Genomic DNA, 26,714 nt, shown 5'->3' with positions numbered 1-26,714 from the left:
GAGGGACAGGACAAGATCGTGGATGTTCCCTGAGCAAACAACTGGAAGCACAGGTTGTGTGCAAACTGGTCAAACAGTTGACCTGTGTGTGAGTGTCGATTGAAGGTAGACAGCCAAACGAGGACTTTGTGTGTATGACAGATGGACATGACAACAGAGAGAAAGATGGACAACCTGATGAGCCACAGGAGACGAACAATGTGATTTTTCATCCGGCCATTAGTGTCTGTCAGCAGCTGTTTTACATTTAGTGAGTAAATACTTTCATCTCATTTTTTGGGTCTTAACACTGGTTGTTGTTTCTAATTTTTAACCACACTAATTCACAGTTCACCTTTTGAATAAGATAAAATTATTAGGTAACATTTCTAAGAGTTTTGAGCAAATTTTGAGGTGAATGAGTGTGTTTAGCTTTGATTAAATCTGTCATGGAGATTGTAAACAACCAGGCACTGCTGCAGTGTCTTCCCTTCAGCCATTTGATTCTAATACCATCTGTAATACTTGTCAACTGAAAAACTAACCCACTGATGGAACTGTCACTCTGGTTTCAGACAGGTTTGCTTAAGTCCAGTTGTTCTCCGAATTCTCAGGAGAGTGGTTCGCCGCGTTCCCTGGTCTGGGGATACTGAAAGGGATGGACAGCAGTGACCCACAGGATGACGAAAGAGGAGACAGAAGGAAAGAGAGTGACGGAGAGAAAGATAAACAGCTGAAGAACCAGCTCAACAGTGAAGAAAAAGGAGAGAAGGAGATCAAAGGAAATGAGAAGGAGAAGAAGAAAGAGAGCCGGCGTTCTGGGTCTCTGTGGAGGAGCGGATGGGCATTGAGTGAAAGACTCGCCATCAATGTCTCAGGGATGCGTTATGAAACTCAGCTTCGCACCTTAGCCCAGTTCCCTGACTCCTTGCTTGGTGACCCCAGGCGGAGGTCACGGTACTTTGACCCGCTTCGAAATGAGCTCTTCCTGGACCGCAATCGGGCCTGCTTTGATGCCATTCTGTATTTTTACCAGTCAGGTGGGAGGCTTCGGAGGCCAGCAAACATACCCCTGGACATCTTCATGGATGAGCTGATGTTCTACGAGCTGGGAGAGGACATCATGAACCGCTTCAAGGAGGACGAAGGTTTTCCAAAAGAGGAGGAGAGGCCGCTGCCGTCCAACGAAATCCAGAGAAGACTGTGGATGCTCTTTGAGCACCCTGAGTCCTCATCGGGGGCACGTATTATAGCTATCATCAGTGTCATGGTCATTGTGGTGTCCATCCTCATCTTCTGCCTGGAGACACTGCCTGACTTCAGGATTGAGAAAGAAACACGAGAGGTAGGACATGTGATTGAAGTGTTGCTGTGGGTTTGGGAGGCAGAGTAGTATTAAGAGTTCTTTTAGGTGGTAAGTATTTTCCAATTAAACAAATGATTTAGTCACCTTGAGGGAATTTATGGGGGGGAACAGAATCATTGGCATCATGAGAAGAACTGGGAATGCCACTCACAGAGGAAACTGTTGATTAAAGAAAATCAAATTCAAAATTTGTGCTGAGTGTAGGAGAGAAGACTCTGTTGGTCTCTCTCTCTCATAAAACTTGGTTATGGTTTATATTCAATATCACATCAATATTGATCACAATAGCTCAATATCACATTGATTCAATGCCACTTATACACCACCTGGGTATAAGGTCTTGAATGGGATGTGTGTGACTGCTTGGGTCAAACGGAAACATGATATGAGCAGGTGTTTAGGTAAACACACTTGGTGAGTACTACAGTGTGTTAAGGGGGAAAAAATACTGACATGGGGACAACTATTGGCCAATATGTCTGGAAGCAGACCAAAGAGAGAGAGAGAGAGAGAGAGTGAGGGAAGCTTATGGTGTGATTATTTTAGTCGGCTGTTAAATTTGATACACTCGGATTCAGGAAGCTCTAAAGGGTACAGGGAGTAAAGGGTGGGGCCTGTAATACAAATAAAAGGAGAGAAAGTAAAGACATGGCAAAGGGACAGTTAGGTGTGTTAATAAAAGGTCACACAACTGACTGAACACATAGACAAAGGTGAGCCAAAGCCTTCCGGTGGCTTAGAACTGGAGACTAAAAGGTCCCACAGGATGAGTAGCATACGTTGGGTCATGTTAACACATTCCTCCAGGACTGCTGTGCTAGGCCAGCCTGCCTTTGCACAAGCAAGCTGCCAGGAAACTACTGTAACTTACTCCTGTCCAAGTCAGTGGCAGACCCACTGAACTGCAATGGCAATGTTACACAGCTGCAGCGGCCAGGGAGATGGGATAGCGACGAGGGTGGAGATGGATGAGGAGCGGTGCAGAGAGACGATCTCATGTTTCTCTTCAGAGATCTCACGGGGTTATATTTAGTTTTAGGAGAGCCCTTGGAGCAGATCAACACATATATGTCCACCTTTAGCAATAAACACTCTCACTGACCTGCTACTGAAAGTCGTAGGGAATACTCTAGGTTTATTTAAACTGCCCTGAAACTTTATATATTACACACAACCCATTACAGCATGCTGAACTGATCCTTTTATATCCATATCATCCGTTTTCATGCTTCTAATTTGATGTTAAGTGTAAGATGTTTTAAATGGCCACCATCTAACACTTGAATGTAATGCTAACTGACACGGAAGATGGAAGGACAGGTGGACTGAAAACGAGATTGCCACAGCTATGATTGAAATGTAAAGCTGCAGATGTCAGATGCTTTTATGATGCTGCCAAAAATGAGAACCAATGAGACGGTGGACAACATACTGAAATTCAGTGTAGTTTATTAGGACACCACAAAAACAGTATCAGCAGTACTTTTTATTCACGTTCTTTCCAAGACCAAGGTGAAAATATGTCTGCATGTAGCTGGAGCTGCTCAACCCAAAAGCTTTGCTCAGCAGACCGTTAGCAGGGAGAAACACCTGCCTTGGCTCTGCCTAAAGTCAGTAAAATGCACCTACTGGCATTTCAAAAGCTCAGCAATTAACACATAAGATAAGTATAAGTTAAGTGTTTGTTTACTGAATAAATAAAACATCATGTGTTGCTGCTTTATGAAAGGTTGCGTGTCACACTATTTCTTTAGTTTTTGTAAAAAATTAAGCTTCCGTTCTTTGTACTAAATTAAGCTAACCAGATGTTGGTTTTAGCTCAAAAGTGGTACAGTATAAATCTTTGAACAAGCATATTTTCCTAAATATCTAACTCTTCCTTTAAGTCATTTATAATCTGAAGAACAGTATGGAGATTTGCAGATTTTTTGGTGTGTATTTCCATTGTTGTCATGGTGATGCTGCTATATCTAACGTGTTTTGTGTTTTTCCTGTCTTCAGGAGAATTTTTACAAGTACCACTCCCAGGCAAAGAATATATCTGAGAACATGCCTCCTCCACACAGTGTTTTTCATGACCCCTTCTTCTTGGTGGAGACCATGTGTATATGCTGGTTCTCCTTCGAGCTCCTCATGCGCTTTGCTTGCGCTCCCAGCAAGACGCACTTCTTCAAGGATGTCATGAACATCATCGATTTCAGTGCCATCCTGCCCTATTTTGTCACTCTGGGAACAGAGCTGGCCAAGGACAATGACGCCAGTCCGGCAACTTCCTTGGCCATCATCAGGGTCATCAGGTTGGTGAGGGTGTTCAGGATCTTCAAATTGTCTCGCCACTCTAAGGGCCTCCAGATCCTTGGTCAGACACTGAGGGCCAGCATGCGTGAGCTGGGCCTACTTATCTTCTTCCTCTTTATTGGCGTCATCCTCTTCTCCAGCGCCATCTACTTTGCTGAGGCTGACCACACCAACACGGCTTTCATCAGTATACCACACGCCTTCTGGTGGGCAGTTGTCACCATGACCACAGTGGGCTATGGCGACATGTATCCACAAACAGTGTGGGGTAAGCTGGTGGGCTCAATGTGCGCCATTGCTGGCGTGCTTACCATCTCACTGCCAGTGCCTGTCATAGTATCCAATTTCAGCTACTTCTACCATCGGGAGACTGAATGTGAGGATGAAACCGTGTACAACCATGTCCAGACAACACTGTGGGAGGACGAGGAGCCGGAAGGGGAGGAAACAGATGAAGGGGATAGGGATCCAGAGGGAGATTATTATGCCATCGAAGGCATCTGTAACCCCCTGAATGGGACTCTGCTGAGTGGACTGTGCACAGGGCAGGACGCAGAGTTCAGAGGGGGAAATACGTATCTGAGGGAACCACTGGTCACCCAAGTTTAGAGAAGGTGAGTGTGTTTTGAGCACTTGTTGAGACATAATTGGAAGAGACTTAAAAGGAAAAAGGGAATAAAAAAGCAAAAGCCCAAGTGAGTAAAGATAAGCTCATAGATCAGCAGTACAGGTCCTGAAGAGAGAAACTCACAAAAAGAAAATGACAAACAGAAGCTGACGAATTATGTTAAACTATAACTTATATAACACTAATATACCTACTAATAACCTTTATTGCCTTTTCTTGTTCATTTATAGTTATTTAATGTGGCACCAACCAGCTAAATGTCACTGAAAAGCAACTTTTGTATAATATACTGTAGCTTCAGAAAAGCAAGAGTGAGTAAGTTTTACATTCTCAGGGTCATGATATAAATATAATATGAGCTGTTTTATTTATTAATGCTATCAGCTTGTGTTTGAGATGAAAATAAATTTCTAAATGTCCGTGCCTTGAAACTGTGATGTCTTAGTACTGTCACTTTGTGCCTTAATGTTTGGAGTGGAAGCAGATAGATTATTGGTGATATAGATGTCATGTCTCATCAAAACTCAACACCTGCAGAGCTGTCACTGCAGACAGACTGAGATCTCTCGTAAACCAACCCCACATTCTCAACATTCTTCTGTAAGTTATGTACAAAGTTCACAGTTGTGTAGTTTTGGCTTAAGTGACCTGAAGCGACTGACGTGACCTTTATGATGCTGTAATACAACACTTGTAACACTTGCTTAATGATGCAGTGTTATCTACGGTATTTATGTTAAAAAGGACATTTTTGATTGCTATGGCAGAAATTCTATATTTATCTGCTTAATTATGCACTCAGTGTTTTTAATAAAGATTATATTTTATTAATTTTCTTTTTAAAAAAGCGTTATTTATTTATGGCCTGTGGTATGGAGTAATTATTTAATAATTAAAGCTTCTGAAAAAAAAATCATCTTTGCTGAATAGATATAGATGTGTTGTGCATCACATAACAAACCAGAGAAACACAATTATAGCTAATCCTTCACTGCTTAGGCTACTACATCTCTAAGCACAACATGTAAGCAGTGAGGTTGTCCAGACTGAATCGGTGTTTCGCTTTTGTACGGCCATGACCGACCTTTTCCACAGCTACTGAGCTGCTATAAGCAGTAGCTTCCAATGACATTGCTGTCAATTTCACTGGAACACATAAGACTTTCCACAACATCACAGTGATGGCCAATGGAAGGTATGTGTCCTAATGGAGCTTCGCTAGTGTAAACTGCTTCAATACTGTGTTTTAGTTTGTGTTTTTGATGGTGGTGTAACAGTCAGTAAAGGGAAGGTACTTTGAAATAAACCTGTGGGATAAAAACGTGATCAGTCAGCGAAGCAACACTGAGACAAAAACTGTGTGTGGGATTTTCAACAGCATTATAAGCAAATAGCCTGTTTTCATTTATATGAAATGGGCTAAAATGATGTGTAAAATTATTCAATTATTATTGTTTTAACTTTTATATATGTACAGCAACAAATCAACAACAAAACTTGTTGATTTGTTGCTTGTATGTACAAGGACTAATTTATTGAGACAAATTTTACCTGAGTAGAATACAGTGAGAGTTTTATTTTAAAGTGAGGGTATTAACTGTGATCAGAATGAAGAAAACATGGCAGCCTTGAATGAATCAAATTTTGTACCCAAGTCTACTCCAGTTGATCACAGCGTCAAGTTAATTTGGCTGTAATAACTTGTCAATGGCAACTGCAGAATGCATCATGCATTGCAGGTAAATGCCACTGGTTTAACTAAATTGTATATATACTGTGTAACAACTGAGAAATGTTATTGTGTGTTTATCCAACCCAAAGACAAGGGACTCAGATCACCAGAGCCCGTAAGCAAAATGGCTCAGGGAGCTTGGTCTGCTTTCCTTCATTACATATTTGTCCACTGGAGGGCGCTCCTGCTCTCACAATGATCAGCTCATGTCCTCAGTCCTCCACCATGAAAGCTGTGATCATGGGTCAGAATGAGTTCTTCTCATTCAATAAACATGTCCTTCCTGGTTTGTTACATGGTTTCACTGACACTGACGTGTCATTCAGTGACAGACAGACAAACAAAAGTTACATTTATATCCTGTTTATTTTCATTCCAAACTTCTCTCCAGTCTGATAAACACACTTGAGTAGTACAAACACCAGCTTACTGGACTTTCCAGGTTCCCTATTTAGAGAAACTCCAAAAGCCTCAAATACCAACACATGTCAACATGATGTTACAACATGGAACATTTCTTCCTCAGACACAAACACGCTCTTAAACAAGTGACCATAAAAATCTAAGAACCTGTAGTCAAATTTCTTTAAATAACCATTAGAAACACATCACACACACACAATAAATAAATAAGTTAGGATAATATTACCCTCATAGAAACATGTTGAGAACCATATCATTACAAAATCAATGCAGGTTCTACATGGTCAGTGAAAAATGCATTTTTAAAAGTTGCATGTACAGTTAAAGGTCTGTGCAGTTCATCTTTTTTTACTTGTCCACTGAAAACTGAGGACTGACCATAGAATTTAGGCCCATTCCAAGAAGATCATCAGAGTCCACGTTGAAGTATCTCTGACTGTTTGGTGGTGGTTCAGACACACTCTCCACTGTCAGAGTATTCCTAAGTGGTAGGAATCGAGTGAAGGGGACTGCGTGTCTATCGGGGGACTGTTTCGATGCCAGAGACACAGGAAATCCATGGTGTGAGGATAGAAAGCGGGTGTATCCGTCTGCCAGCAGCAGCTCTTGGAAGGTGCAGTCAGCTTCTGTGTAGTGCCTCTGAAAGTGACAACAGATAAAAACTGTCAGTGAATGACCAGAAGAACTTTAGGATGTGAAAGTTTTCTTTGCTTACTGTACCTGCCCCCTCAAATGGCCTCCACTGTCCACACACAGAAACAGGGATGATGACTGTCCCTTGATGATTACGTGGCCTGGTTTAACTGATTTCAGCTGCAGCACACCTGGAAACGCAGAAACATAAATAGATGTGTCGTCTTCATTAATCTCCCACTGGTTGCAATTTTCTGGGCCTCATATTATCCAGTGTGTCTTGTGGATGTATTTGAAAGAAGAAAATATGCTAAACCTGGCCCACATATGATGTCTGTGACTGATTCTACTTACTGTAAGGTGTCTGAACATCACTTCCTGACACTCTCCCATCCAGGGTCATCTGCAGGTACATGCCTCTTCTGTGATTATCTGCAATAAGAAGAAATAAGGAGGAAAGAAATCCACATAATGAAGAATTTAAGGTATCTAAGAGCAACATTATGTCATCAACATTCCCATATTTTCATTGACTGTATTATTAAATTACTAAAATGAAAAGTATCATAAATACCTGTGTAGAGATGACCTTCTCTGACTTGACTATTGAAGGATAAAAGTGGGTTGGAGTCGGCGAGATAAAATGACGCAGAGAAAGGAAGTGGAATGACTAAGAGAAAAGAAAACAGGTAACAGAAAGATGTGTGTGGAAGTAAAAACATCTGGAAAAAAAGATTAAGGAACTCTTGAAGGAAAATAAATAAAAATAAATAGCCAGATGAGGATAAAAAAAATAAATAATAAATAGAAAATATATTACTCTGTATGAGCAAGTTCTTTTCCATCAAATTCTGAACAGGAGCAAGTTTTGTGTCCTTATAAAGGAGTTAGGAGAAGGAGGTCCTACTTATGAGTCAGACATTTCTACATAATTAAACCGTGATTTAATGCTGAGAGGAAGACCTGTGCTCTGACACTATGTATGGACTTCTTCCGTGTCATTTACAGTAAGAGCTGCTCGTAAAGTTTTTGGACTCCCACCAGATCAGGTGGGTCCGAGTTCTTCCGATCCAAGTGTATAAGAAACGAGTGTTTACTGATTTTATGTTTCCTAGTGATTCCATTATTTACCTTCATTTAGCAAGTTATTCAACACATTACTTCCTTAACTATACACAAGCACCAGGGTCATGTTTTCATGTCAAAAATTGTCAGTGCTCCTCCTATTATTGAATTCTAATATTGCACATTGATCACTTACCTTTTTTAGTTTTATCTTAAGTATCTTAGTACTCGTATTTAATTATGCTTGATTATGAATTGACAAAACAACTTGAAGTAACCCCAGTGTTTTTTCCCCACCCAGGCTTCTACACATTTCACAACTGCAAGAAGATGTAACACAAACATATCTTTCTGCGTCATCTCCTGAATAAATTATAACAACAATTACGAGTGGAAGTGACGGTAAGTGTGTTTTTTTTGGGGGGGGGGGGGGGGGGGTATGGTGTTTATCTTATTTTGTGTGTGTCTGTGTGGCTGTTTGAGAGAGAGAACGAGGGAAACAGTGGGTGAACCTGATTTATAAGCAGAAGACAAAATGTTTACAGGACTGCAGCTGTGCAGTCACCAGAGACGGTGTACGTCAGCTCGTGGACGTGTGGTTAAGAAACATGGTGCATCACCAAGACGCTTTACTTTCTCTTCAAAGTACGTCTCCCCTTTGTTTTGTTTCATTATGATGCTACATAAGGGGTCGGTTCACACAGGTGTCTTTCTCATTTTTTCACTTGTAAATCACAACACAGCCTATAGAGAGCAACATTCTTTAGGTCAAATAAATTCTTCATGACTTCATGAATTTTAGAAAAAAAAAACACACTTAAAAGGATCTTCATTACTCTTCCAGCAGTCTAATATCAAAGGAAGTATTATAACACTATTATAATGTATGGAACTCTGACATATTTCCTGATTTTGAAAGTTAAACACAAACAGAAAATATAAACTGGATTATACACAAGTCATAAAGGCTGAAAAATATTCCTCCATGTTTATGTTGTGTCTATTATATAACACTGACTCTTTGTTACAGCTGCCACATGTTAACCCTGCAGTATAAGTGACATGAAACTGAAAAATTCTTCACAAAAACTGTTATTCAGCTTGTAAAACTAAATCAATTCCATGTGATGAAGAAAAAAGGATGCGGTTTTAAAAATGTACTCAGCCAGAAGATGGCGCTGTCCTGTTTCTTCTTTCAGCCTCCATGAGCATAGCTGCATAGGAAATTCCAGCATTGCCACCACCATTGTGTGTATGCTGCTCATGCCAAAATACTTTGATGAAAATCCCATTTTACTCTTAGACAAGGCAGATTATTTTTGATTTAAACAGGACCATTTGGCCTCCTTATTACATTTCACACACAGTAGGACTCCATACATTAAAGATGTGTATGATAATAGGTATAGATGACATGAGATGTAAAAAAGGTCCATGTAAAAATTGATTTCAGGTTGCAAAATAACAGTCAATGAAAATTCATTCATTCATCTTCACCTGTTAAGGGGTAAAAAACACCTGTACTATTTATAACCTCTGCCATGCCTGAAAAGCATCAGGGTTTCCCCTTCCTGTTTTGGCTCTTCTCCAGTCCTGTGGTGCTCAATTCACCCTTGACTGAGCAAAATTGTGCAGTATACATTGCTGAGTCCAGTTCATTGCCAACATGTAGATAACAGAGGGCTGCAGCTACCAACAGAGACACTGAGATTATGTCATTTTCTGTCTATTTCCTTGTTTGACATAAAGGTGAAATTTCATTATGAGTGAAGTAGCATAGTACAGTATAATGTTAATAGTGTGCATGACATTATCACCCTAAACTGCAGCAAACACACTATTACAGGACAAAATTAGAGGTAAAAGGAAGAAAATAGCACCACCCTAACATCCCCTCACTCTTTAACTGTAATGTCTTTTTTTTTTTTTTTGTAGGTCTTAGTTGTGCTTAGTGCACAGCATTCAAACTACTGCAAACCTGACAGTCGAAGGATAAACTGGGCATCTACGCTTTAAAGACTCATATTCTAAAAGACAATGGAGACATCCGTTACTGCCACTTACCTGTGAGCAGTCAGTGTGAGGGCAAACTGCAAAATAACTCCTTCAGCAGCATTGTACAGGTATGTTTTTTAATTACAGCTTTTACAATCATTATCATTATTGTTATCATATTATATTCAATTATCATCACTACTCTCCAGTAATATGAATTTAAACCATAACACAATTTTGTTTTTGTTTTTTTCAAAATGTACACATACAAGTAGCATATCTTAAATGTCCATAATTTAAAACATATTTCCTTTTTCAACCTAAAATGAAATTACCGTCAGTCTTAAAACTAAGTATGAAATGAACGTACAGTTTAATACACACACATACATACTGTACATACATACATACATACATACAATAGCAGTTATCATAAAAAATGATAAAAATAAAATACACACATTTTACAAAGTCCTGACCCAAGCTTTCACATCATTAGATGATTGATATCATGACGTTCACTCTAAAATGGTTGATTTTGGCATGCATATTAACACAAATGCTTAACTCTTTTTTTTTTTCCCAGTTTGAACAGGATTTTGTCGCAAAGCACTTTGCTAATTGTCTCATTGTCTGACCTATTCACATTTGTGCATCTCATGTCTGTTATGGCTTAAGAACATACATTTCATTTACCCTTTATACACTTGCATTCTCCCTTTGGGCCTCCCTCTCCCCAGTCTCCACTCTATTGTTATGTTGCTAGGCAGAGTATGTTCTATTTTCAGTCTAAATCGTACTAAGATCACCTGAAAGGATGTGTGTCGGGGTGTCGTTCTCTTGATCTGAACCGGAATGCATTTTCCAATTTAAAAACTATAAATTCATTGTGTCAATATTGCCATCTCACGCTCAAAAACAGAAGATGAATTCACGATAGGCGATGGTCACTTTCTACAGAATCAAACAGCATCATGCCACAACTATGGATCAAGATGGAGAGAGAGAAAAAGACAGAGAGAGAGAGAGAGAGAGAGAGAGAGAGAGAGAGAGAGAGAGAGAGAGAGAGAGAGAGAGAGAGAGAGAGAGAAACATGAATAAACAGACATTCACTCATTATTTTATCATCTTTTCAGAAATCATTCACGCAGCGTCTTTGATTCTTCCAGGCGTCTGGCTCGAACGTTGTTCGTCATCTTCTAGTGTCCATTTTTGATTTTGATCTTCAGTTTTTTTTTCTTCAAAAATGTTTTTTTTTTCCTTGGGTTAGGATGGAGGTGGGGATCTGCAAAATGGAATAAAACACACTTGACGAACCGTAATAGCTCCTGCTGAGATGTGACGTTTGATTTGGTGTTCACACAAGCTATTTTTAGCCACAGATACAATCGTCTGTGAGGGTGCTTTTCTCACCTGGTGTGCTTATCTTTTAGCAGGAATATGTTCTCACGGACCCCGACTCTCCTCTTGGTCCAGAATTTACTGAAAGAGAGAAGAAGGTAATTAGTAAATACAATGTAAATACATGGTTTTATGGGACAAGCAAACCTAAAAAGCTATAATTTAAAAAAAAGGAATTAAGATATTTAGCAGTAACCCTTGGACTCTTCTTCACTAGGGTGCAATCAGATGGGAGGCTGTGATGGAAATGGCTACCACCTTAAAGGAGTAGTTTAACATTATAGGAAATATGCTTATTTGCTGTAACGTAAGCCATGGTACTGAAAGAACCGCTTAAAAGTTTTCACGTCAGTTGTACAGACTCCAAAAGACAAGGGAAAATCTGATGAATGAAAAGAAGCTGTGGGGGTGAGAGTTCATGGTATTTCCTAGATTTCGTCATATCAAATAAACCAGCCTCTCAGTGAGGGTGAAGGTGTCCACAAAGTCAGAAGATACAGATAAACAGGATAACATAGCTGAATGACACACAGCAACATTGCTCCAAATTCACATTCTTCGTTGAAATCTCTGACGCTGGAGCATCCCACAAACAATTCACAGGCAAGAAAGTTTTCAAAATAGTCCTTCTCAGACTCACCAGACAAAGATAACACAACCACAAAATGTTGATGGGTTACATATCCCAATAACAATCACTGAATAATTACGGAAAATGATTTCTCATTCCCACTTTGATTTTTTGGCTTTCTTTTCCTTTTAATTTTGACATCAGCTCTAAAATTAAAATTCAAACGTCAATGTTTGAGGATTTGTACAGCTTTAAAACCCAATGGCTAACACAAGTAACACAAATTTGGGTGTAGAATCATATTCTACGGCATTTTTGTGTCACATATTTTAATGCAAGTATGTCTGACTAAGTTTGTTAGCATAAGTATACCTTGTAAACATTTCATAATGCACACTATTTTTTTTTCTTACAAGAAGAAGAAAAACTGTGTAACGCCTGATCCTGGCAGTGCTGCAGTCAAGCCATTCCTCACCTTCACTCTGGACTTTTCTCAGGGTGACAGAGGGGGTCGAGATGGCGGAGGCACGGAAGTTGGCAGGTAATGTTTCTGAGGAGTCGGAGGTCACGCCGCGGAGGTCCTTCTCTCTGAACATCTTTCTCCACGATGGCGACCGCGTGAATGTTTTCGTGCCGTCCTGTAGAGACAATTAAATAACATCAGTGATTAAAAAGAACAGCGTTCACAGTAGAGGCTATCTATTTCAGGGTCTTATTCATTATGCATTAGTGGGGCTTAACAAAGTAGTATTTGACAAAGCAGGATTTGTTGTGACAATATACCACAGTTGCATAGTTTTTAGTCCTACGCGCTGTAACTAAGCAATTAGCATTGGTGTAAACACAGCTGAACCACTTTGGCATGCCAACAATTTGCCAGCAGTGCATGCACTGATGCCATAAAGGCTCTCTTTAGAAGGAAGAGAGATATTTCAGTCTGCTATTTTACTAGTGGAAAGGAAATCGTCCTGTCATGACACACATTTAACAAAGGGCAAAAATGGAAAAGTTTGACTCAAAGGCCCCATTGTCAAGTAAAATAGTTTTAGTCGAGTTGGTTACAGTCGACACACACAGCCCTGCCGGGAGGCAGGAGTGATTATCTTGATTGATTTTCTACTGACAGTCTGCTTTGTCGTACCTCATCTGGCCTCCTCTCTGTTCCCATGGAGATGAGAGCATTGTACTCCTTCTCTAGGAGTTGCCTCGCCTGCATTAGATAGACAAACAGAGTTTTAAGATCATAATTAAGATAATTTAAGAGTTGAAGATTAGGATTATCTTGGCAATAGGCAAACAGAAGGTGTGGCAATGTGAATTTCTGACAACAGTTGTGAGATAAGCGCTCTACGGAAGTGTTTTACTACATTCAGATTTCACGAGTGCACAGTAAAGGTGGTGTACTGTGGAGTACCTGTGTGTTCTGATTGGGTATCTGGAGGAGGAGGGCCAAGTCAGTGTAGTCAAAGGTGTCATCTAGTGCCAGGAGGGCCCCGTGCACACCGCTTTCTAATAGGTTGTCAGCAAACTCTTTCAGACCGATCGACTGCACCCAACACATCACTCGCTCATTGGACCACACCATCACATCTGTGGAGAAGGACAAAGAAATACAGTTATCCCTGATTCAATACATTCCCAGAAATATGTGTAAATGTACTGTATGCTCTGAAATCATGTCTGAAGAGAAGATCTGCCCATCAACCACAGGGCTCACCTTGATTTTGATGCTGACTCTCATCCCTCCTCCTCTCCAGCTCCTTCCTGTCGTAGTTCAAGCGCTTCAAGCACATGATACCATAGTGAAGACTCACCCTGTAAGTGAGAATGACACATTGCTTTGATTCTCATCAGAGCTGGTAGATGTATGTATACACCCCTGAAGATGGTGCTAAGAAAAAGATCTGATAAGGTGGATAAATGTCACAAATAACCCATGAATTTCTCTTTCAGACCTGTGGAAACTGTCCACCATTTTCAGCTGACCCCTCAGTTCTTTCTTGGTGAGATGGTCGAGCATGCGGGCATCCACCAGTGACTCCATGAAGTAGGAGCGGTACTGGGGTAGACCCAGGCTGGGCAGCCATTCATTTCCCACCCACTCGTGGTTCATGTCTCCATAGGCCAGGATCTGGAGGAGGTGATGGAGATGGACAGAGTGAAAGGACACAGATGAGTAGTATGATAAACCAGAGAAAATATAAAAACAGTTTGTGAAAAATTCTCCATCAGCATGACACTTGCTTTGTTTTTTAGCTGGCTCTATGATGCAAATTATGTTTGTGACTAAAATCATCTTAGGTAGTTTTAATATTTTGTATTTTCCCAAAGTGCTGTGAGTAATGAATCTGTTTTCCTCAGACAGGTTAAACCTTTCAGTAATAAAGATCATATTATTCTGCAGTATGTGATGATCACCTGCGTGCTGACAGAAACTCACCTGGTCCCAGCTGAACTCCTTCTGCTCCTTGAGGTTCAGGCAGAGAGGAAATGAAAGAGAGAAGGAACAGAGAGTTGCAAAGAGAGGGTAAGATCAGGGGGGAGTATGTTTGTGTTTGTGTTTGTGTGTTATGGTGAATCGGTGTCAGGACGGAATGAGAGCAGGAGAGGGAAGGCAGAAGGAGGAAAAGTTTTGTTAGTGAGTGAGAATTAGTTGGAAAAAACTACATCAAAACAGATTTTGAGGGAATAGTAAGGGAGAGGTGTAGCCAAACATGCCTAATCAGAGACAAAGAAAAAGAAAAGAGCTTATCAGTGTGTGAACTGGTCATATTCCTAATTCTTAAGAGCCCAAAATGTACAGAAAATACTGCAGCAGGGTTTGTATCAGAGCTGTCTCAGTTTCATGTCAATAAAATAAATGCAAAAACAATAAACATAAAGTAAATAAGCAGATTTGATATGTAATACAATATTCAGTCTTACTGGCTTGGTGGCAGCAGTGAGAGACTCCATCTCAGCATGTGTCATCCAAATATTACTGGTCGACTGTAATGACAGTAAACAAAGACAACATCTGTCTCCATCCTTGACACGAGTGTATGAATTTGTTAATGTCCCAGCTGTGTGCGGATGTAGTTTGCACACTGATGCTAGTTTTTTTTTTTTTTTCACTGAGCCTTACAGAGCGTGTGCTTGCAGGTGCAGACGGACTAGTGAGGGAGACCATTTCCTGGATGGCCAGGCGGAGTTTGAGCCTGTGTAGAGGGTTGCTGATGCCAATCTCCCTCTGGATCTCTGTGTCCGAGAGGTTGGCCATAATGGCGCCGCTTTTCACGTTGGCACGACACGCTGCCACATACCATGCCGGCATCCCAACCCACAGCTGGGTAAACAGAGAAAAGACGTGGAGCATATTTAAGGGTAACACTTGTAATGATGATCCTTCATACGATCAGGTGACAAAAAGCAATGTTTAAATGTCACTTTTGTTTATGTTGAGTACAAACTGTGCAGCCCTAACTCTTACCTGACCCTGTTACTAAAATTAACAAGAATGCTGGATATCTATGGTCTACTCTTCACATAATTATGAGTGGAAATCATAAGTAAACTCATTAAGAACACGACATATCAACACAACTATCTTAACTGAAGTGATCCTCCCATTGAACAGAACAGTGCACCATACCTCAAGCCATGTAACAACAGTCGGGCCGTCCCATGAGGCGAAAGGCAGACCCTGACGACAGGCCTCCTCTAACAGGTCGTGCCTGGCAAGTGGAGTGGAAAACACAAGTTTGACAGAGATTAATTTCTTCATATCTCACCTTACCACTGTATCCTTTTATAAATAGAAAATCACACTGAACTTGAGATGCCATGACATCTGTGCCTTGCAGCAACACAAGGGCATATATTTTTTAAATGAACTGCACCAGGGGAATAAAAAGCACAGGTCTAGTTAGAGTCATGCTCTACCAATGGCACCTGACTGTACCATTTATTAAAACGCTGTAGTGTACAGGAGGGTTCAAAGATCGCTGTATAACATGAGAGGTGTGTGGAAAGATGACTGTTCTCACTTCTTTTTGCTGCGTCGGTCTTTTTCAACCGTTCCAGTCCCGAGTTTAGCCAGACCTAGGGGGTCAGCGGAACCCAGGTCGTCAGAGGGTGTGGAGGCTGCAAAAGGTCAGAGGTTAAATGTGATGATTACTTCATGAATTCACCTCACTGCTGAAAATTGTCCCACTGTCAACAGATACATTTGTCAGCTGGACAACAAAAAATGTGAATGAGTAGCTTCTGCTTAACTGACCCAGTGAGGCAGATTCGCGCCCAGGTGCACCCATCCTCCCCTTTTCCTTTTTGCCAAAGAGACGACCAATTGACGACTTAATGCTCTTCTTTTTGCTGGCTTTGTGGAGGGAATCCTGGCTAGCAGTGGTGGCGCCATCAGCAGAGAGACTAGACAGAGAGACAAAATGCTCAGTCCAGATGCTGAGTCTGAACCAAACAAACACTTCATAAGTAAACTTTCTTGAGAGTACCTGCGAAATTCACGGTGGTCATCAAGGCCTGCCCCTGGGTGAGTGTGTGTCATTCGGTCTAATCGTAGGGCTCGAGGAACAGGTGGAGGGGTGGAGTCAATCAGGGCAAGTGCTCTGCATTCTTCACCCTCTTTGCTATTCTGCAGGGTGAAAAAGAGTCAGTAGATTAACACAGAGCTCGCCAGCTTGACTCATGACTGGTTTTGTCTAAGCAACCGTCCTTTAAAGGGCATCTGTGGCTCATACACCTTCGACATAGTACCTGTCTATCAGTCTCCCTGGCAGGGGAATGTGGCAGGCGGGGGGTGGAATGTCCAGAACTGGGTGGTGAGGGAGACGCTAACGTGGAGGAGGTGATGGAGGGGGTCATGTAGCCCCTCCCGACACTGTCCCGTCCTCCCAGTGAGGAGGGTGGAAGAGGTGGGGCATCGAGGGCCACGCTGCTGACCCGGCTCTCAATCTCCTCTGCCCTCAGCTCTGTGCTCTCCTTCTCCTCCTGAATCAGTCTGAGAGGGGAGGAAAAGAAAAGAGAAGGAAAAAGAAGAAAAGACAATTTGTAAATGGTTTTGGGCTTAAAATTCTATTATCTCAGGCTCTTGGATCTTTTAATCATTTTGTTCACGGTGACACAAAAAGGCACAGACATAGAACTTACTTGATCTCCTTGTTTATGGCCTCTAGTTGCTCCTGCAGCATGATCGCCAAAGTCTGTACATCTGTCTGTCCGCTGGGAGAGAGAAGCTCCGATCCGAACAGCGTCTCCCTGTCCTCCTCGTCATCAGAGCAGCCTCCCTCCACACCGCCCTCAAAACCAGGACCCAGCATAGTGCCGCTGTCCCACTCTCCATACTGGAAAGAGGGAAAAATGGTGGGAAGGTTGCAGGAAATTATGTCATCCTAACAGCAAATTCAACATCATCATCACAGTCGTCAGCATTATCTCAGATTGAGCTCAGCACCTTGTTACTGTCGTCTCTAGGAGGCCCCCACCGGCCGCGGTGCGCCCGCCTGACCACCACCCCACTAGAGGAGCTGCCATAACCAGCCGGGAGCGAGCCTCCACCCTGAGGGTACCGCAGCTCTGAGGCGCTCCCTGGAAGAGATCTTCGAAAAAGGGTGGAGGGAAGTGAGCTCACGCTGCCCGCCCTATGGTGAGATCCAGAATTCATTTGTTATGCCACAGTACTTGAAAATGACAAAGTCCCCATTTCCTGGGTGTAAAATTACAACAAACACATCTGTCTGGAAAAACAAATCATATTAAAAGAGTTGTATCCAAATGAATTAAGGGTGTATACATTATTTTGCATATTTATAAGCCAGAACAATACCCTTTAGGTACAGTATCAATAATTATTTTCCAAAATAGATTTCAGTGGAAGCACATCAGAACTACGCATGGGAGTAAACAAAAAATTGCGCTCAGAAGGGGCAGTGTACATATAGTATCCCTTGGGAGATTTTGTTTTTATTTGGGCATTCACAAAATGTAGGACATACTGTACTGTTAAATAAATTCCCTTCAAGATTCACTGTGGCTAACCTGGAATACGAAGAGCCAGGCCTGCCTCTCAGCTGATCCAGCTCCAGTTGGACTCTCTCCAGCTCAGCAAGCAGCTGCTCCTAAAGTACAGAGGAGAGAGGTTATGATCTCCCTTTTTGACCCCAGTTTGTTAAACATCATGTCTCCTTTTTTTTCTTTGTAGGCAACAAAACTGTTTGGAAAAACTCTAAGTCTTGTAATCCTTTTAGAGCTGAATGTTACCTTATCTCTCCGCACACACAACATGAGAATAAAATGATAAAGTATTTGAAAAGGGGAATGAATACCTTATTAGCTAGAAGATCATCTTGGATTTTCTTCATATTGGACAGTTCCTCTGATAGAGCATTCTAGCAGAGCAGAAGAATAAATATACTTTTTTTAATTCTTATTGTCCACTCTGTCACAAAATATACTGCACCACTGATTATTCTCCCTCCTTACCTTTTCCTCTAGTGCTGCCATCCTCTCTTTGAGGTGGAGCTGCAGTCTCTCATTGGACTCCGACAGAAGCTTGTCCACTGTATCTGAGAGACGTTTGTTGTGTTCGTCATTCATCTTCTCCCTCTGCCTCGCCTAAAATCAAGCAAGGCCACAAGAAAAGTGCTCAAGGTAAAAAAAAAAGTTTTAATTTTACTAATAAAAGGGAAAGTGCAGCAAGATAAATGATGTTACCCTCTGTAGTTCTTGGTTCTTCTCCTCGAGCTGGGCTTCCATTTGCCGTAGTCGCTCCTCAAAGTTCCCGTGGCGCTCCTCTGCCTACATTACAGGGAAAATGAGAATATTTCTAAATGCTCCAAAAAGTCTGTTGTGAGAATTACAGATGCAAATAAAAGCTAGAAGATTTTACTCCAAAAGAGGCATGATTACCTGGTTATTTGATCAACTGATACCAGCTATGACAGTGTTAAGGCCACTCTAACGTAAATCCAAACTTTGTAACTCCAAGTACCTTGTTGAGAGCAGCAACTCTTTGGGCGAGCTGGGCCTCGATCTCCGGCAACGTTTCTGCCCTCTGTAGGGTCTGCTGGAGCTTCTGCTTAGCTTCATCCAGACGCTCCTGTAGCTGTCTGTTCTTCTCTTCACTCTGGACAAGCAGACGAACACACATTTACACAAGTGTTGCACCCTGAGAAGGCACTATACACACCAGATCCATTTTCACATTACTAAATACTACCATAAGGCCATCAAGCATAGCAAAAGCTGACAACAATCGCAGCTGAATATGAGATTATATGAGACATTCTTTACCTGTCTGTGCAGGGACTCCTTGCTGGCCAGCTCATTTTCCAGCTTGTCTTTGATATCATGGAGAGAAGTCGCCTCCCTCTGGGCGCTGAGGTACCTGCATGCAACACGAAGCCACCATCAAATGTAAGACTGATGCTACAGTTTGTAACCAAAATAACACAGTACATGTGATTACATGTGATCGACTGAGGTTGTCCAGTCCTAAGAAACACATATCTAATCTGAAAACAAAAAAATGGAATCCCCGATTGTTAAGCAAGGTCAAATTTTGGCAAAATGGGTATTTTTAAGAACACAGATACCTTGTAGGGTGATTACAATTTACATCAGCTGCTAAAAAAGAAAAATCTGACAGGAGATTATCTCACCTTCTTTGTGAACAGTCTAAAGTATCCTGACCCAACTTTAAATATTGACGATAAATGTCAACATTATACATGACTGGCAGGGTACGACGTCCACAAGCAGTTACTTTTAATCTTTCAATAAACTGTGAGCCATGAAGTCAGCTTTTTGCTTTTCGCCCACAGCTGCATTCTTGATAAGAATACGATGCAAATGTCATTATGCTAAACAACATTAAGACTGTATAAAAAAGAGGCAGGACACCTTTGCAACACATTGCCAGCCAACAGGTGAAACATATGGTCCTTCTGTTATGTTCCTTACAGCTGATGTATGAAATTCTGGTTCCAAAAAAAAAAAAAAAAAAAAAAAAAAAGAAAAGTCAAGATTGTCAAAGGTTACCTGCGTTCTAGTGTTGTAATCCTTTCCTCCATGTCCTCCCTTTGGCAAAGAGCCTGAAGGAGACAGCGATATATCATGAAACACAATAATTTACAGTAAAATCTCTCATAACACTCTCTCATGTATCACAGAATTAAATGATAATGGCCACATAAGAGGAAGAAATAATGTGTGTATGGTCTGCATAATTAGTATATTTTAATTCTATAGCAGTGTATTTACAGTTACTTCTACTTTAATTTTTTCAACTCCCGAATCTACAATAACAAAAATCTACCTCATAATTTCTCTGAAATTCCCTCTCATTACACAATAATGCTTATTAGTAGTTCTACAACATATGCTGATTGTGTTCAAATATACACTTGTATCCCCAGGAGTCAAGGGAGCTCAGGGTCTTGGCCAGGAAGAGACAGATTGGCCCGACAGACCTCTTTCACTTCCCTTTGGAGCTTCTGATTGGCCTCCTCCGACTTCGTCACCTCCCTCCTGGCGGCCGCAAGCTGTTCCTCTATTTCCCCAACCTGACGTGAAACCACGAAGGGACACAAGATGACACAGATTGAACCTACGTGAGTCAGTGTTAACTGCCACTGCACCAAGTGTAAATAGACACGACAGTGATATATTACAAATGTCTGTCTGGTCAATGTAAGACTTAAAAAACACCAGTGACATAAGTGCAACACGCTGACGTGAGAGTCTGACAGATAACAGGCAGAATGTGCCTCTTCTTTCTGTTTCTGTTTTCTCTTCAGACTCTTTATTCTCTCACCAGACAGTCAGGGTTAAAAACATTTTGTCCGTTACTCATCTTCACATAAATACTTTTGACATATTACACAAAATGTTATTGCGCAATTCTACATACAGTATGTCTAAATTTAAATAGCGTCTTCTTGTGCTTTACATGTTATAATAATGGCTTTTCAAAGCAGCTGTAGTAGTTTAACTGGCCACAAGAGGGAACAGGGAGACCAGTAGACATACTATACATTGCCCCCCCCCCCCCCACACACACACACTTCAGATATACTGTTGGAAATGCTTGTGGAATAGCGTAATGCAGTATGCTGAAGGAATTTATTATGATGGACAGTGTCAGACTTGGCTATTGTAACATCTGACTAGTAACATACAATTATATTCCTGTGTATAGTGAATTCAATACAATCTGTCACTTTTGCACTGCTGAAATGCTCATGCCCGTACTGTGTACTGCTGCAGCTCCTTTCACCACCACACTCTCCCTTCTTACATGCTAAGGTTTTGGTATTATTAATTTCTTATTGAGAGAAACTTTTCAGAGACTAAATTTCATTTTTCAGCTGTGATGTCAGAGTAAACCCTGAAGCCAAAAGCGAGCTGTGGTGAAAATGTCCATGCTTTTGAAAAACACCCTCACTCTGAAGTTCCAGCCCTCATACTGGTCTTAACCATGATAAATATCCAGAATCACATGCACTCACCTGCCGGCACATGAGTGCCAGCCTCTCCCTCAGCTGGGAGAGTTCAGCTCTCTGTCGTTCTATCTCTCCTTCTCTCTGTCTTTCCAGCTCGCCGTCCTCCAGGCCAGAGGAAGGGCCGTTGGGAAGTCGCTAGAATGATGACAATACAGAAAAATTGAGGGTGACGAAGAAAAATAATCAGTTAGTGTCAGTTAAGTGTGAAGCCAAACATAAATGAGCTGTGGTTGAAGATGAAATCACACTGATACACCATGGAACCCATACATCTAATTTCTACTGACTTTCTGGACGCTAACACATACACATAAACAACTGGAACCAACATGCATAAAACCCTCCCTTACATCTTTCCCGCCGTCCACCCCTTGTTGACGTCTTTTAATTTGGTCTCTTAAAGAGATTACCTAGAAAGAGGGAGACAAAATGGGCAAAAGGACAATAGAAATTAATGTTTTCTTCACAATTTGGCATTCTACACACTGAACTAAAGCATCTTTGAGACACAGAAAATCATTTGCATTGGACTTTACCTCTTGAGAAGACGCTGCAAGTTGATCCTCTAACATTGACACTCTCTCAAGGGCCACACGAAGCCTCTCTCGCACCTGTGCGGTAAAGCAACAAGGAGTGACATGAGTTGACTGGCCATCATGGTGTTCGCAAATTAAGATGCAAGCTGTATTGCTAAAATGGATTTGCCCTTTTACTCTCTAAAAGTAACTACATCTCCTGACCTTCCTGATGAACTTTTTAGAAAGAGTAAGAAAAAGTTTGAGGTGATAAAGGTAATTAAACAGCTCTCAAGAAGCCACAACACTAACATCATGACAGAATTTCTCCACAGAAGGCACATGAGGTATTTCTGTGCACTGTATTGCCATTCACTTCTGACAGGATATATTTTCCTTTATCAAACTTCTAGTAAGTGCAAACTTAAAAAGTCTTCAGTAAGAGCAAATAGTAAGTGACATTTATTAAATAACCAACATCTACTTGAAGCAAATTTCTGGAGGAACCTTTTACAACATTGACATATTAACACCATTAAAAACTAAAATGGCTAAAACTAATGCTGGTTTACAGATCCAGCAGGTATGGAGCAACATTAGCGTAAAGTTAGTGTTTCTGATCAATAAGTCCAATATTCACTCTCTGTTTAGCTCAGTTTTTGGTTTCCAGATGTTTCACTCAGGGGTGAAACATCTGGATCTTTAGCTGCTAAATGCTCCAGTATGTTCACCAGCTAGCCACTAACTTTGTTTGTCTGATGTTTGGAGCTAGGTCAGCTAACTTGACCAGATTGCATGTCTGGTTTTAGTGCTTTTTCATTGAGAAACACTTTGAAGGCCAGAAAACCAAAAACCTGAGCTGAAAGTTGCTAAAATGCTCTCCAGAGCTGACGAGTCGTCAGACTTCAAAGGAAAATGGTGTGACCCACCTTCTCATCTAGGGCCTTGTGGTGCTCAAACAGAGACTTGAGGGCCTTGAGGACTTCCACCTCACTGGAGACCCCTGCAGGGGACTGGGCTTGTCTTTTCACCACTGTCATCCTCAGACTGCGCTCATGGCGAGACACCAGACACTCCAGGTGTTCCAGCAACAACTGCAGGAGTGAGTGGGGAAGGACATGGGGAGGTGAAAGGAGAATTGCAAAGGGGTGACCAGAGAGAGGTAAGAAAGGGAGTTTGAAGGATGGGGACACAGAGGATGAGGAGGCAAAGAGAATGAGAGACAGAAACAGAGAGAGCAGGGCAGGGGAAGACAGAGAGAAAAGACAGAGAAGGCTCAGAGAATATGCAGAGGAGTGAAGGGTTTTAAGAGTGACAATGAGATGAAATTGGGTGGTGAGGAGAGTGCCGAGTAACAGAAAGGGACAAGGAGTGAGTGGGTGAGATAAGGAAAGCAGATATGGACAAAAAAAAAAGGAGTCACGAAGAGTGTGGATAATGTGGAAGAGAAAAAGGAATAGGAAGAGGGGAAAAAATAGCAAGTGAAACAGTGTCACACCCACACAACCACAATGGGTGAGGAAGATAACACAGAGGCTGTTACAGTGCTAATAAGCAAAATGGCCGCTAAACATCTTACACGTGTGTTGTTTCTCTCCGCCTTGAGCTCAGCAATCTCCTCCTCCCTCTCCAGAAGCTGCTCCCGGCAAACGTTCAGCTCTTTAGTCAACACAGCAAACTCCTGTGGAACACACAAGCTGCGTTCAGGGGCAAAGAAAACAAACTGTTTAAATGTATGGTTTTAACAGCTTAAGTGGTCTCCGCACAGCCACTTGAGCTGCAATGAGAATTTAAAGGAACAAATAATAATTCAGGCCATACACAGCCAAATCTAGCGACTCTGAAAATTAAATAGAATCGGCTGCTCTCAGCACATACACACGTAAATGCTCACATAATGCTAAAAATATACATAACCAGCCCTCCAGAAACACACTCTGTGAAACACCTGAGACCAGGGACGTAGGAAGACGCACATGATGTAAACCTACATAATAATCATGTAAATCACTGACACAGTTTCCACCAGCACTCTCTCTTGCTCATCCTCCTCTGTAAATTCACATTCATGGATGGATTACATCACACTGTTACACAATGGCTCTGCACTGGAATGCACAAGAGAGACCCCCAAAAAACACCAGCATCGATATGTCATTTACAACACCGCCGGGAATACCGTACATTTGCGAATCCCGCACAGTGCAACAGAGTGCAAACAGGAGAGCATGTCTTGATTTGCTTCAAAAAAATAAATAAATAACAAAGAGAACAAAACACATAGAACCCACGGCAAATGGTTTCTTTATGTCTCCATAAAACACATCCGAGGCTTCAGCTTAGAGGGGATTGCTGTTTATGAGGATGACAATGACGTGCAGATGTTTACAGTCAGGATTACCTGCTTTATGATTCAAGAACAGTTGAAACTAGACACATGAAATGGGACTGTGTTTGCATGGAGGAGGGAAGGGATAAAAAGCCAGAGAGAGATCTATACAGATGGTGACACAGTGGGTCCATTGGCTCCTGGCCTTATGGGATTGTTTCTTGTTTGGATAAGGGTCAGCTTCTCAGTTGGCTTCCCTTGTCCCCTTGTCATTTCTTTTCTATTTCATCTCACTCTGTCTCTATAGGCTGCGGCCTCCATTCATTTAAATGAATTTGCAGTACCAACCTATGACTTGCGTGGAAACTGAGTTATACAAATAGGAAACACAAATTTGAAAATGCCTTTACCTTGCATCTGATGTATAATGTTTTATAGGTTCTGGACACAACACCTGTACATCCAAATTCAATCCTACAATTTACTGCAGCACTTTAACAAATGCTAACGTTGTGAAGCTTATCATTTTTCATTGTGTTTCATCAAACTCTTCTGTCATTTGTACAATGTAGTAATCATCTAATTGTTTCACCTCTAGAGGTGTATTGTATATTGTAGTTAGGGGGCTGTAATTAGTGTAATATTTGAAAGAAATAGGAGAGCTAAATATTTTACAAATATACTAAACTGTATTGTCTTCCAAAGGTTTATTTTTTTATAATTGCATGACATTGTATCTGCTCCTTGGACACTACTCCTCTGAACATGTTTGGTTATTTCCAAACATGAAAATATCATGTGTTGTCTAGGAATAATGACAGTGGGGCAGAACTGGCATGTTGAATTTCTCCAGTCATTTTTCTGTCTCTCCTATTACATCGCAATTTCAAAATTAGATCTAAAAACGCAGTAAAAATACCCTCCTGACTCTCCTTCAAAAAATGTGAGATAATGACAGTAACAATACCTCTTGATTTTAGCTCAATATAGGCTCAGATGAGTCATGGCCGATAGTTAAAGCAGAACATGTGCACGAAGAGTCTGAATTTGGTTTGGTTAATTTGTGCAGACACATTTTACACACTTAGGGTTTGTCCCACTGGAAAAAGAAAGCAGTTTATATGATAACTGTAGGATAAAATCTTGCAATTTCAGCCATTATTAATAAGCAATTTCACCCAGTAAACTAAAGAGAATTCCAAGAAAATCAAGTATTCATTTAAGTTAAGCTGAAGCCATTAACAAATATTATCTTCCAGTGTCATTAATCATCCGCTAACAACATGGTCAACAAACATATTAAAGCCTGATTACACAATAAGGGGAAAATTACGGATGCAACTTAGACTAAACAGCCAGAAGATGATTGGAACATAAACCCACTGCATTAGTAAGAACAACATTAGTGAGGAAAACTCTGAAGATGCAGAGGGGGAAGTATTTAGCATCCACTTTCCAGCTGCGTCTCTCTGCATGAACTGTCACAGCAAAGGCTTACTGTCTCATGAGCTCGCTTCGCAATGACACACTCAGGAAAACACACTCGTACATAACTAGACTCTGATAGCACAGAGGATAAACAATGTTACCTCACAAGGAGAAGTGTTCCTTAACACACTCGCATTGCTAAAACATATACTTTCACTTCCAAACTAGAGTCCATATACACACATACAGACTGTGAATATACCTATACACACACACACACAGTTGTACCTGTGGCAGAGCAATAGATAGCTGCCTCTGAAGTGACTCCTTTTCATGGCCGAGCTCGCGGAGGCGGAGCTGAGCTGTGCCCAAGCTCTCTTGTGTCTCCCTCAGGTTCTCCAGCAGCCTCTCCCGCTCTGTCAGCATGTTGACCATTAGGGACTCCAGGTTCCCCGTACTGCCTCCTTCATCTCCTCCGCCTCTGGGCTCCCTCCCGCTGAAGCCTCCTCCTCCCATAGCACCTCCGGGGCCTCCGACTCCTGCCCCGGCAGGTGAGGAAGAGCCCCCGCCAGTCCCACTTCGCCCATCCTCAGAAATGGTGGGCATCACCTCGCACATCATCATGAGACCGTGGCGTGTATGTCAAGTTAACAAAGAAAAGTAAGTGGGGGATTGTGCGTGCAAAATGTCTGTCTCTGTGCCTTGAGTTATTATGAGCTTGTACTAAAAGTTTGATGTACAAAATATAAATCTTTACATCTTCAGTTTTCCAAAAATATCATTCCTTTGGTGATATCTACACATCTTCCTGTGTTTATTGCCTTTTTTTTTCTCCAGGACTTCCTTCTCTATGT

The 26,714-nt window shown here is 41.4% G+C and overlaps 3 protein-coding genes and 1 long non-coding RNA gene across 8 annotated transcripts; 2 read left to right on the top strand and 2 right to left on the bottom strand.

The window, feature by feature from the left end:
- On the top strand, positions 1-11,618 carry LOC121201168 (potassium voltage-gated channel subfamily A member 7). Of its 5 annotated transcripts, XR_005896603.1 has the most exons (8): positions 1-250; positions 555-1,324; positions 3,347-4,257; positions 7,457-7,544; positions 8,068-8,108; positions 8,426-8,526; positions 10,060-10,247; positions 11,553-11,618. XR_005896603.1 is itself a non-coding variant. In XM_041066859.1 (3 exons), exons 2-3 carry the CDS (start codon positions 638-640, stop codon positions 4,250-4,252), a joined length of 1,593 nt encoding a protein of 530 aa, XP_040922793.1. In that variant the 5' UTR covers positions 1-250; positions 594-637; the 3' UTR covers positions 4,253-5,167. The 5 variants fall into 5 exon arrangements, 3 of the variants coding, with proteins under 3 accessions (XP_040922793.1, XP_040922792.1, XP_040922789.1); XR_005896602.1 differs by lacking the exons at positions 8,068-8,108; positions 8,426-8,526; positions 10,060-10,247; positions 11,553-11,618 and adding an exon at positions 7,672-7,748; XM_041066859.1 differs by lacking the exons at positions 7,457-7,544; positions 8,068-8,108; positions 8,426-8,526; positions 10,060-10,247; positions 11,553-11,618 and having other exon boundaries at positions 594-1,324; positions 3,347-5,167.
- fgf21 (fibroblast growth factor 21) lies at positions 6,775-7,736 on the bottom strand (the record flags this gene model as incomplete). The annotated part of the gene is made up of 4 exons (XM_041066860.1): positions 6,775-7,065; positions 7,147-7,250; positions 7,414-7,491; positions 7,634-7,736. Coding segments are annotated over 4 exons (576 nt in total), but the record flags the coding sequence as incomplete, so codon positions are not given.
- LOC121201167 (liprin-alpha-3-like) lies at positions 11,549-26,514 on the bottom strand. Its single transcript, XM_041066854.1, has 30 exons — positions 26,149-26,514; positions 23,683-23,784; positions 23,033-23,197; positions 22,125-22,199; positions 21,939-21,998; positions 21,595-21,723; positions 20,557-20,649; positions 20,126-20,178; positions 19,379-19,472; positions 19,077-19,211; positions 18,800-18,883; positions 18,569-18,700; positions 18,412-18,474; positions 18,125-18,204; positions 17,541-17,727; positions 17,237-17,430; positions 16,844-17,087; positions 16,582-16,721; positions 16,350-16,498; positions 16,117-16,213; positions 15,723-15,804; positions 15,216-15,416; positions 15,017-15,079; positions 14,532-14,558; positions 14,047-14,222; positions 13,809-13,906; positions 13,506-13,681; positions 13,233-13,301; positions 12,567-12,729; positions 11,549-11,601 (listed from the first exon to the last, which is right to left on the bottom strand). The coding sequence occupies exons 1-30, from the start codon at positions 26,482-26,484 to the stop codon at positions 11,549-11,551; spliced, it is 3,720 nt and encodes a 1,239-aa protein (XP_040922788.1). The 5' UTR covers positions 26,485-26,514.
- On the top strand, positions 16,896-19,502 carry LOC121201170. The gene is made up of 5 exons (XR_005896604.1): positions 16,896-17,449; positions 17,561-17,732; positions 18,109-18,224; positions 18,581-18,736; positions 19,391-19,502. It is a non-coding gene; the product is annotated as an uncharacterized LOC121201170 (long non-coding RNA).
- Positions 26,515-26,714: the final 200 nt, after the last annotated feature.

This window comes from Toxotes jaculatrix, chromosome 21 (genome assembly GCF_017976425.1).
Source record: "Toxotes jaculatrix isolate fToxJac2 chromosome 21, fToxJac2.pri, whole genome shotgun sequence".
NCBI classification, from domain to species: Eukaryota; Metazoa; Chordata; class Actinopteri; family Toxotidae; genus Toxotes; species Toxotes jaculatrix.
The sequence above is the reverse complement of the archived record's forward strand: the minus strand, read 5'-3'. Positions and strand labels throughout refer to the sequence as shown.

Coding starts and splice junctions, on each gene's coding strand:
- LOC121201168 (XM_041066859.1), top strand. CDS start 638: ATGGACAGCAGTGACCCACAGGATGACGAAAGAGGAGACAGAAGGAAA. Junction 1,325..3,346: donor TTGAGAAAGAAACACGAGAG/GTAGGACATGTG, acceptor TCCTGTCTTCAG/GAGAATTTTTACAAGTACCA.
- LOC121201167 (XM_041066854.1), bottom strand. CDS start 26,484: ATGATGATGTGCGAGGTGATGCCCACCATTTCTGAGGATGGGCGAAGT. Junction 21,999..22,124: donor TTGCAGCGTCTTCTCAAGAG/GTAAAGTCCAAT, acceptor CCCTCTTTCTAG/GTAATCTCTTTAAGAGACCA. Junction 13,682..13,808: donor GAGTCAGCATCAAAATCAAG/GTGAGCCCTGTG, acceptor CCTTCTCCACAG/ATGTGATGGTGTGGTCCAAT.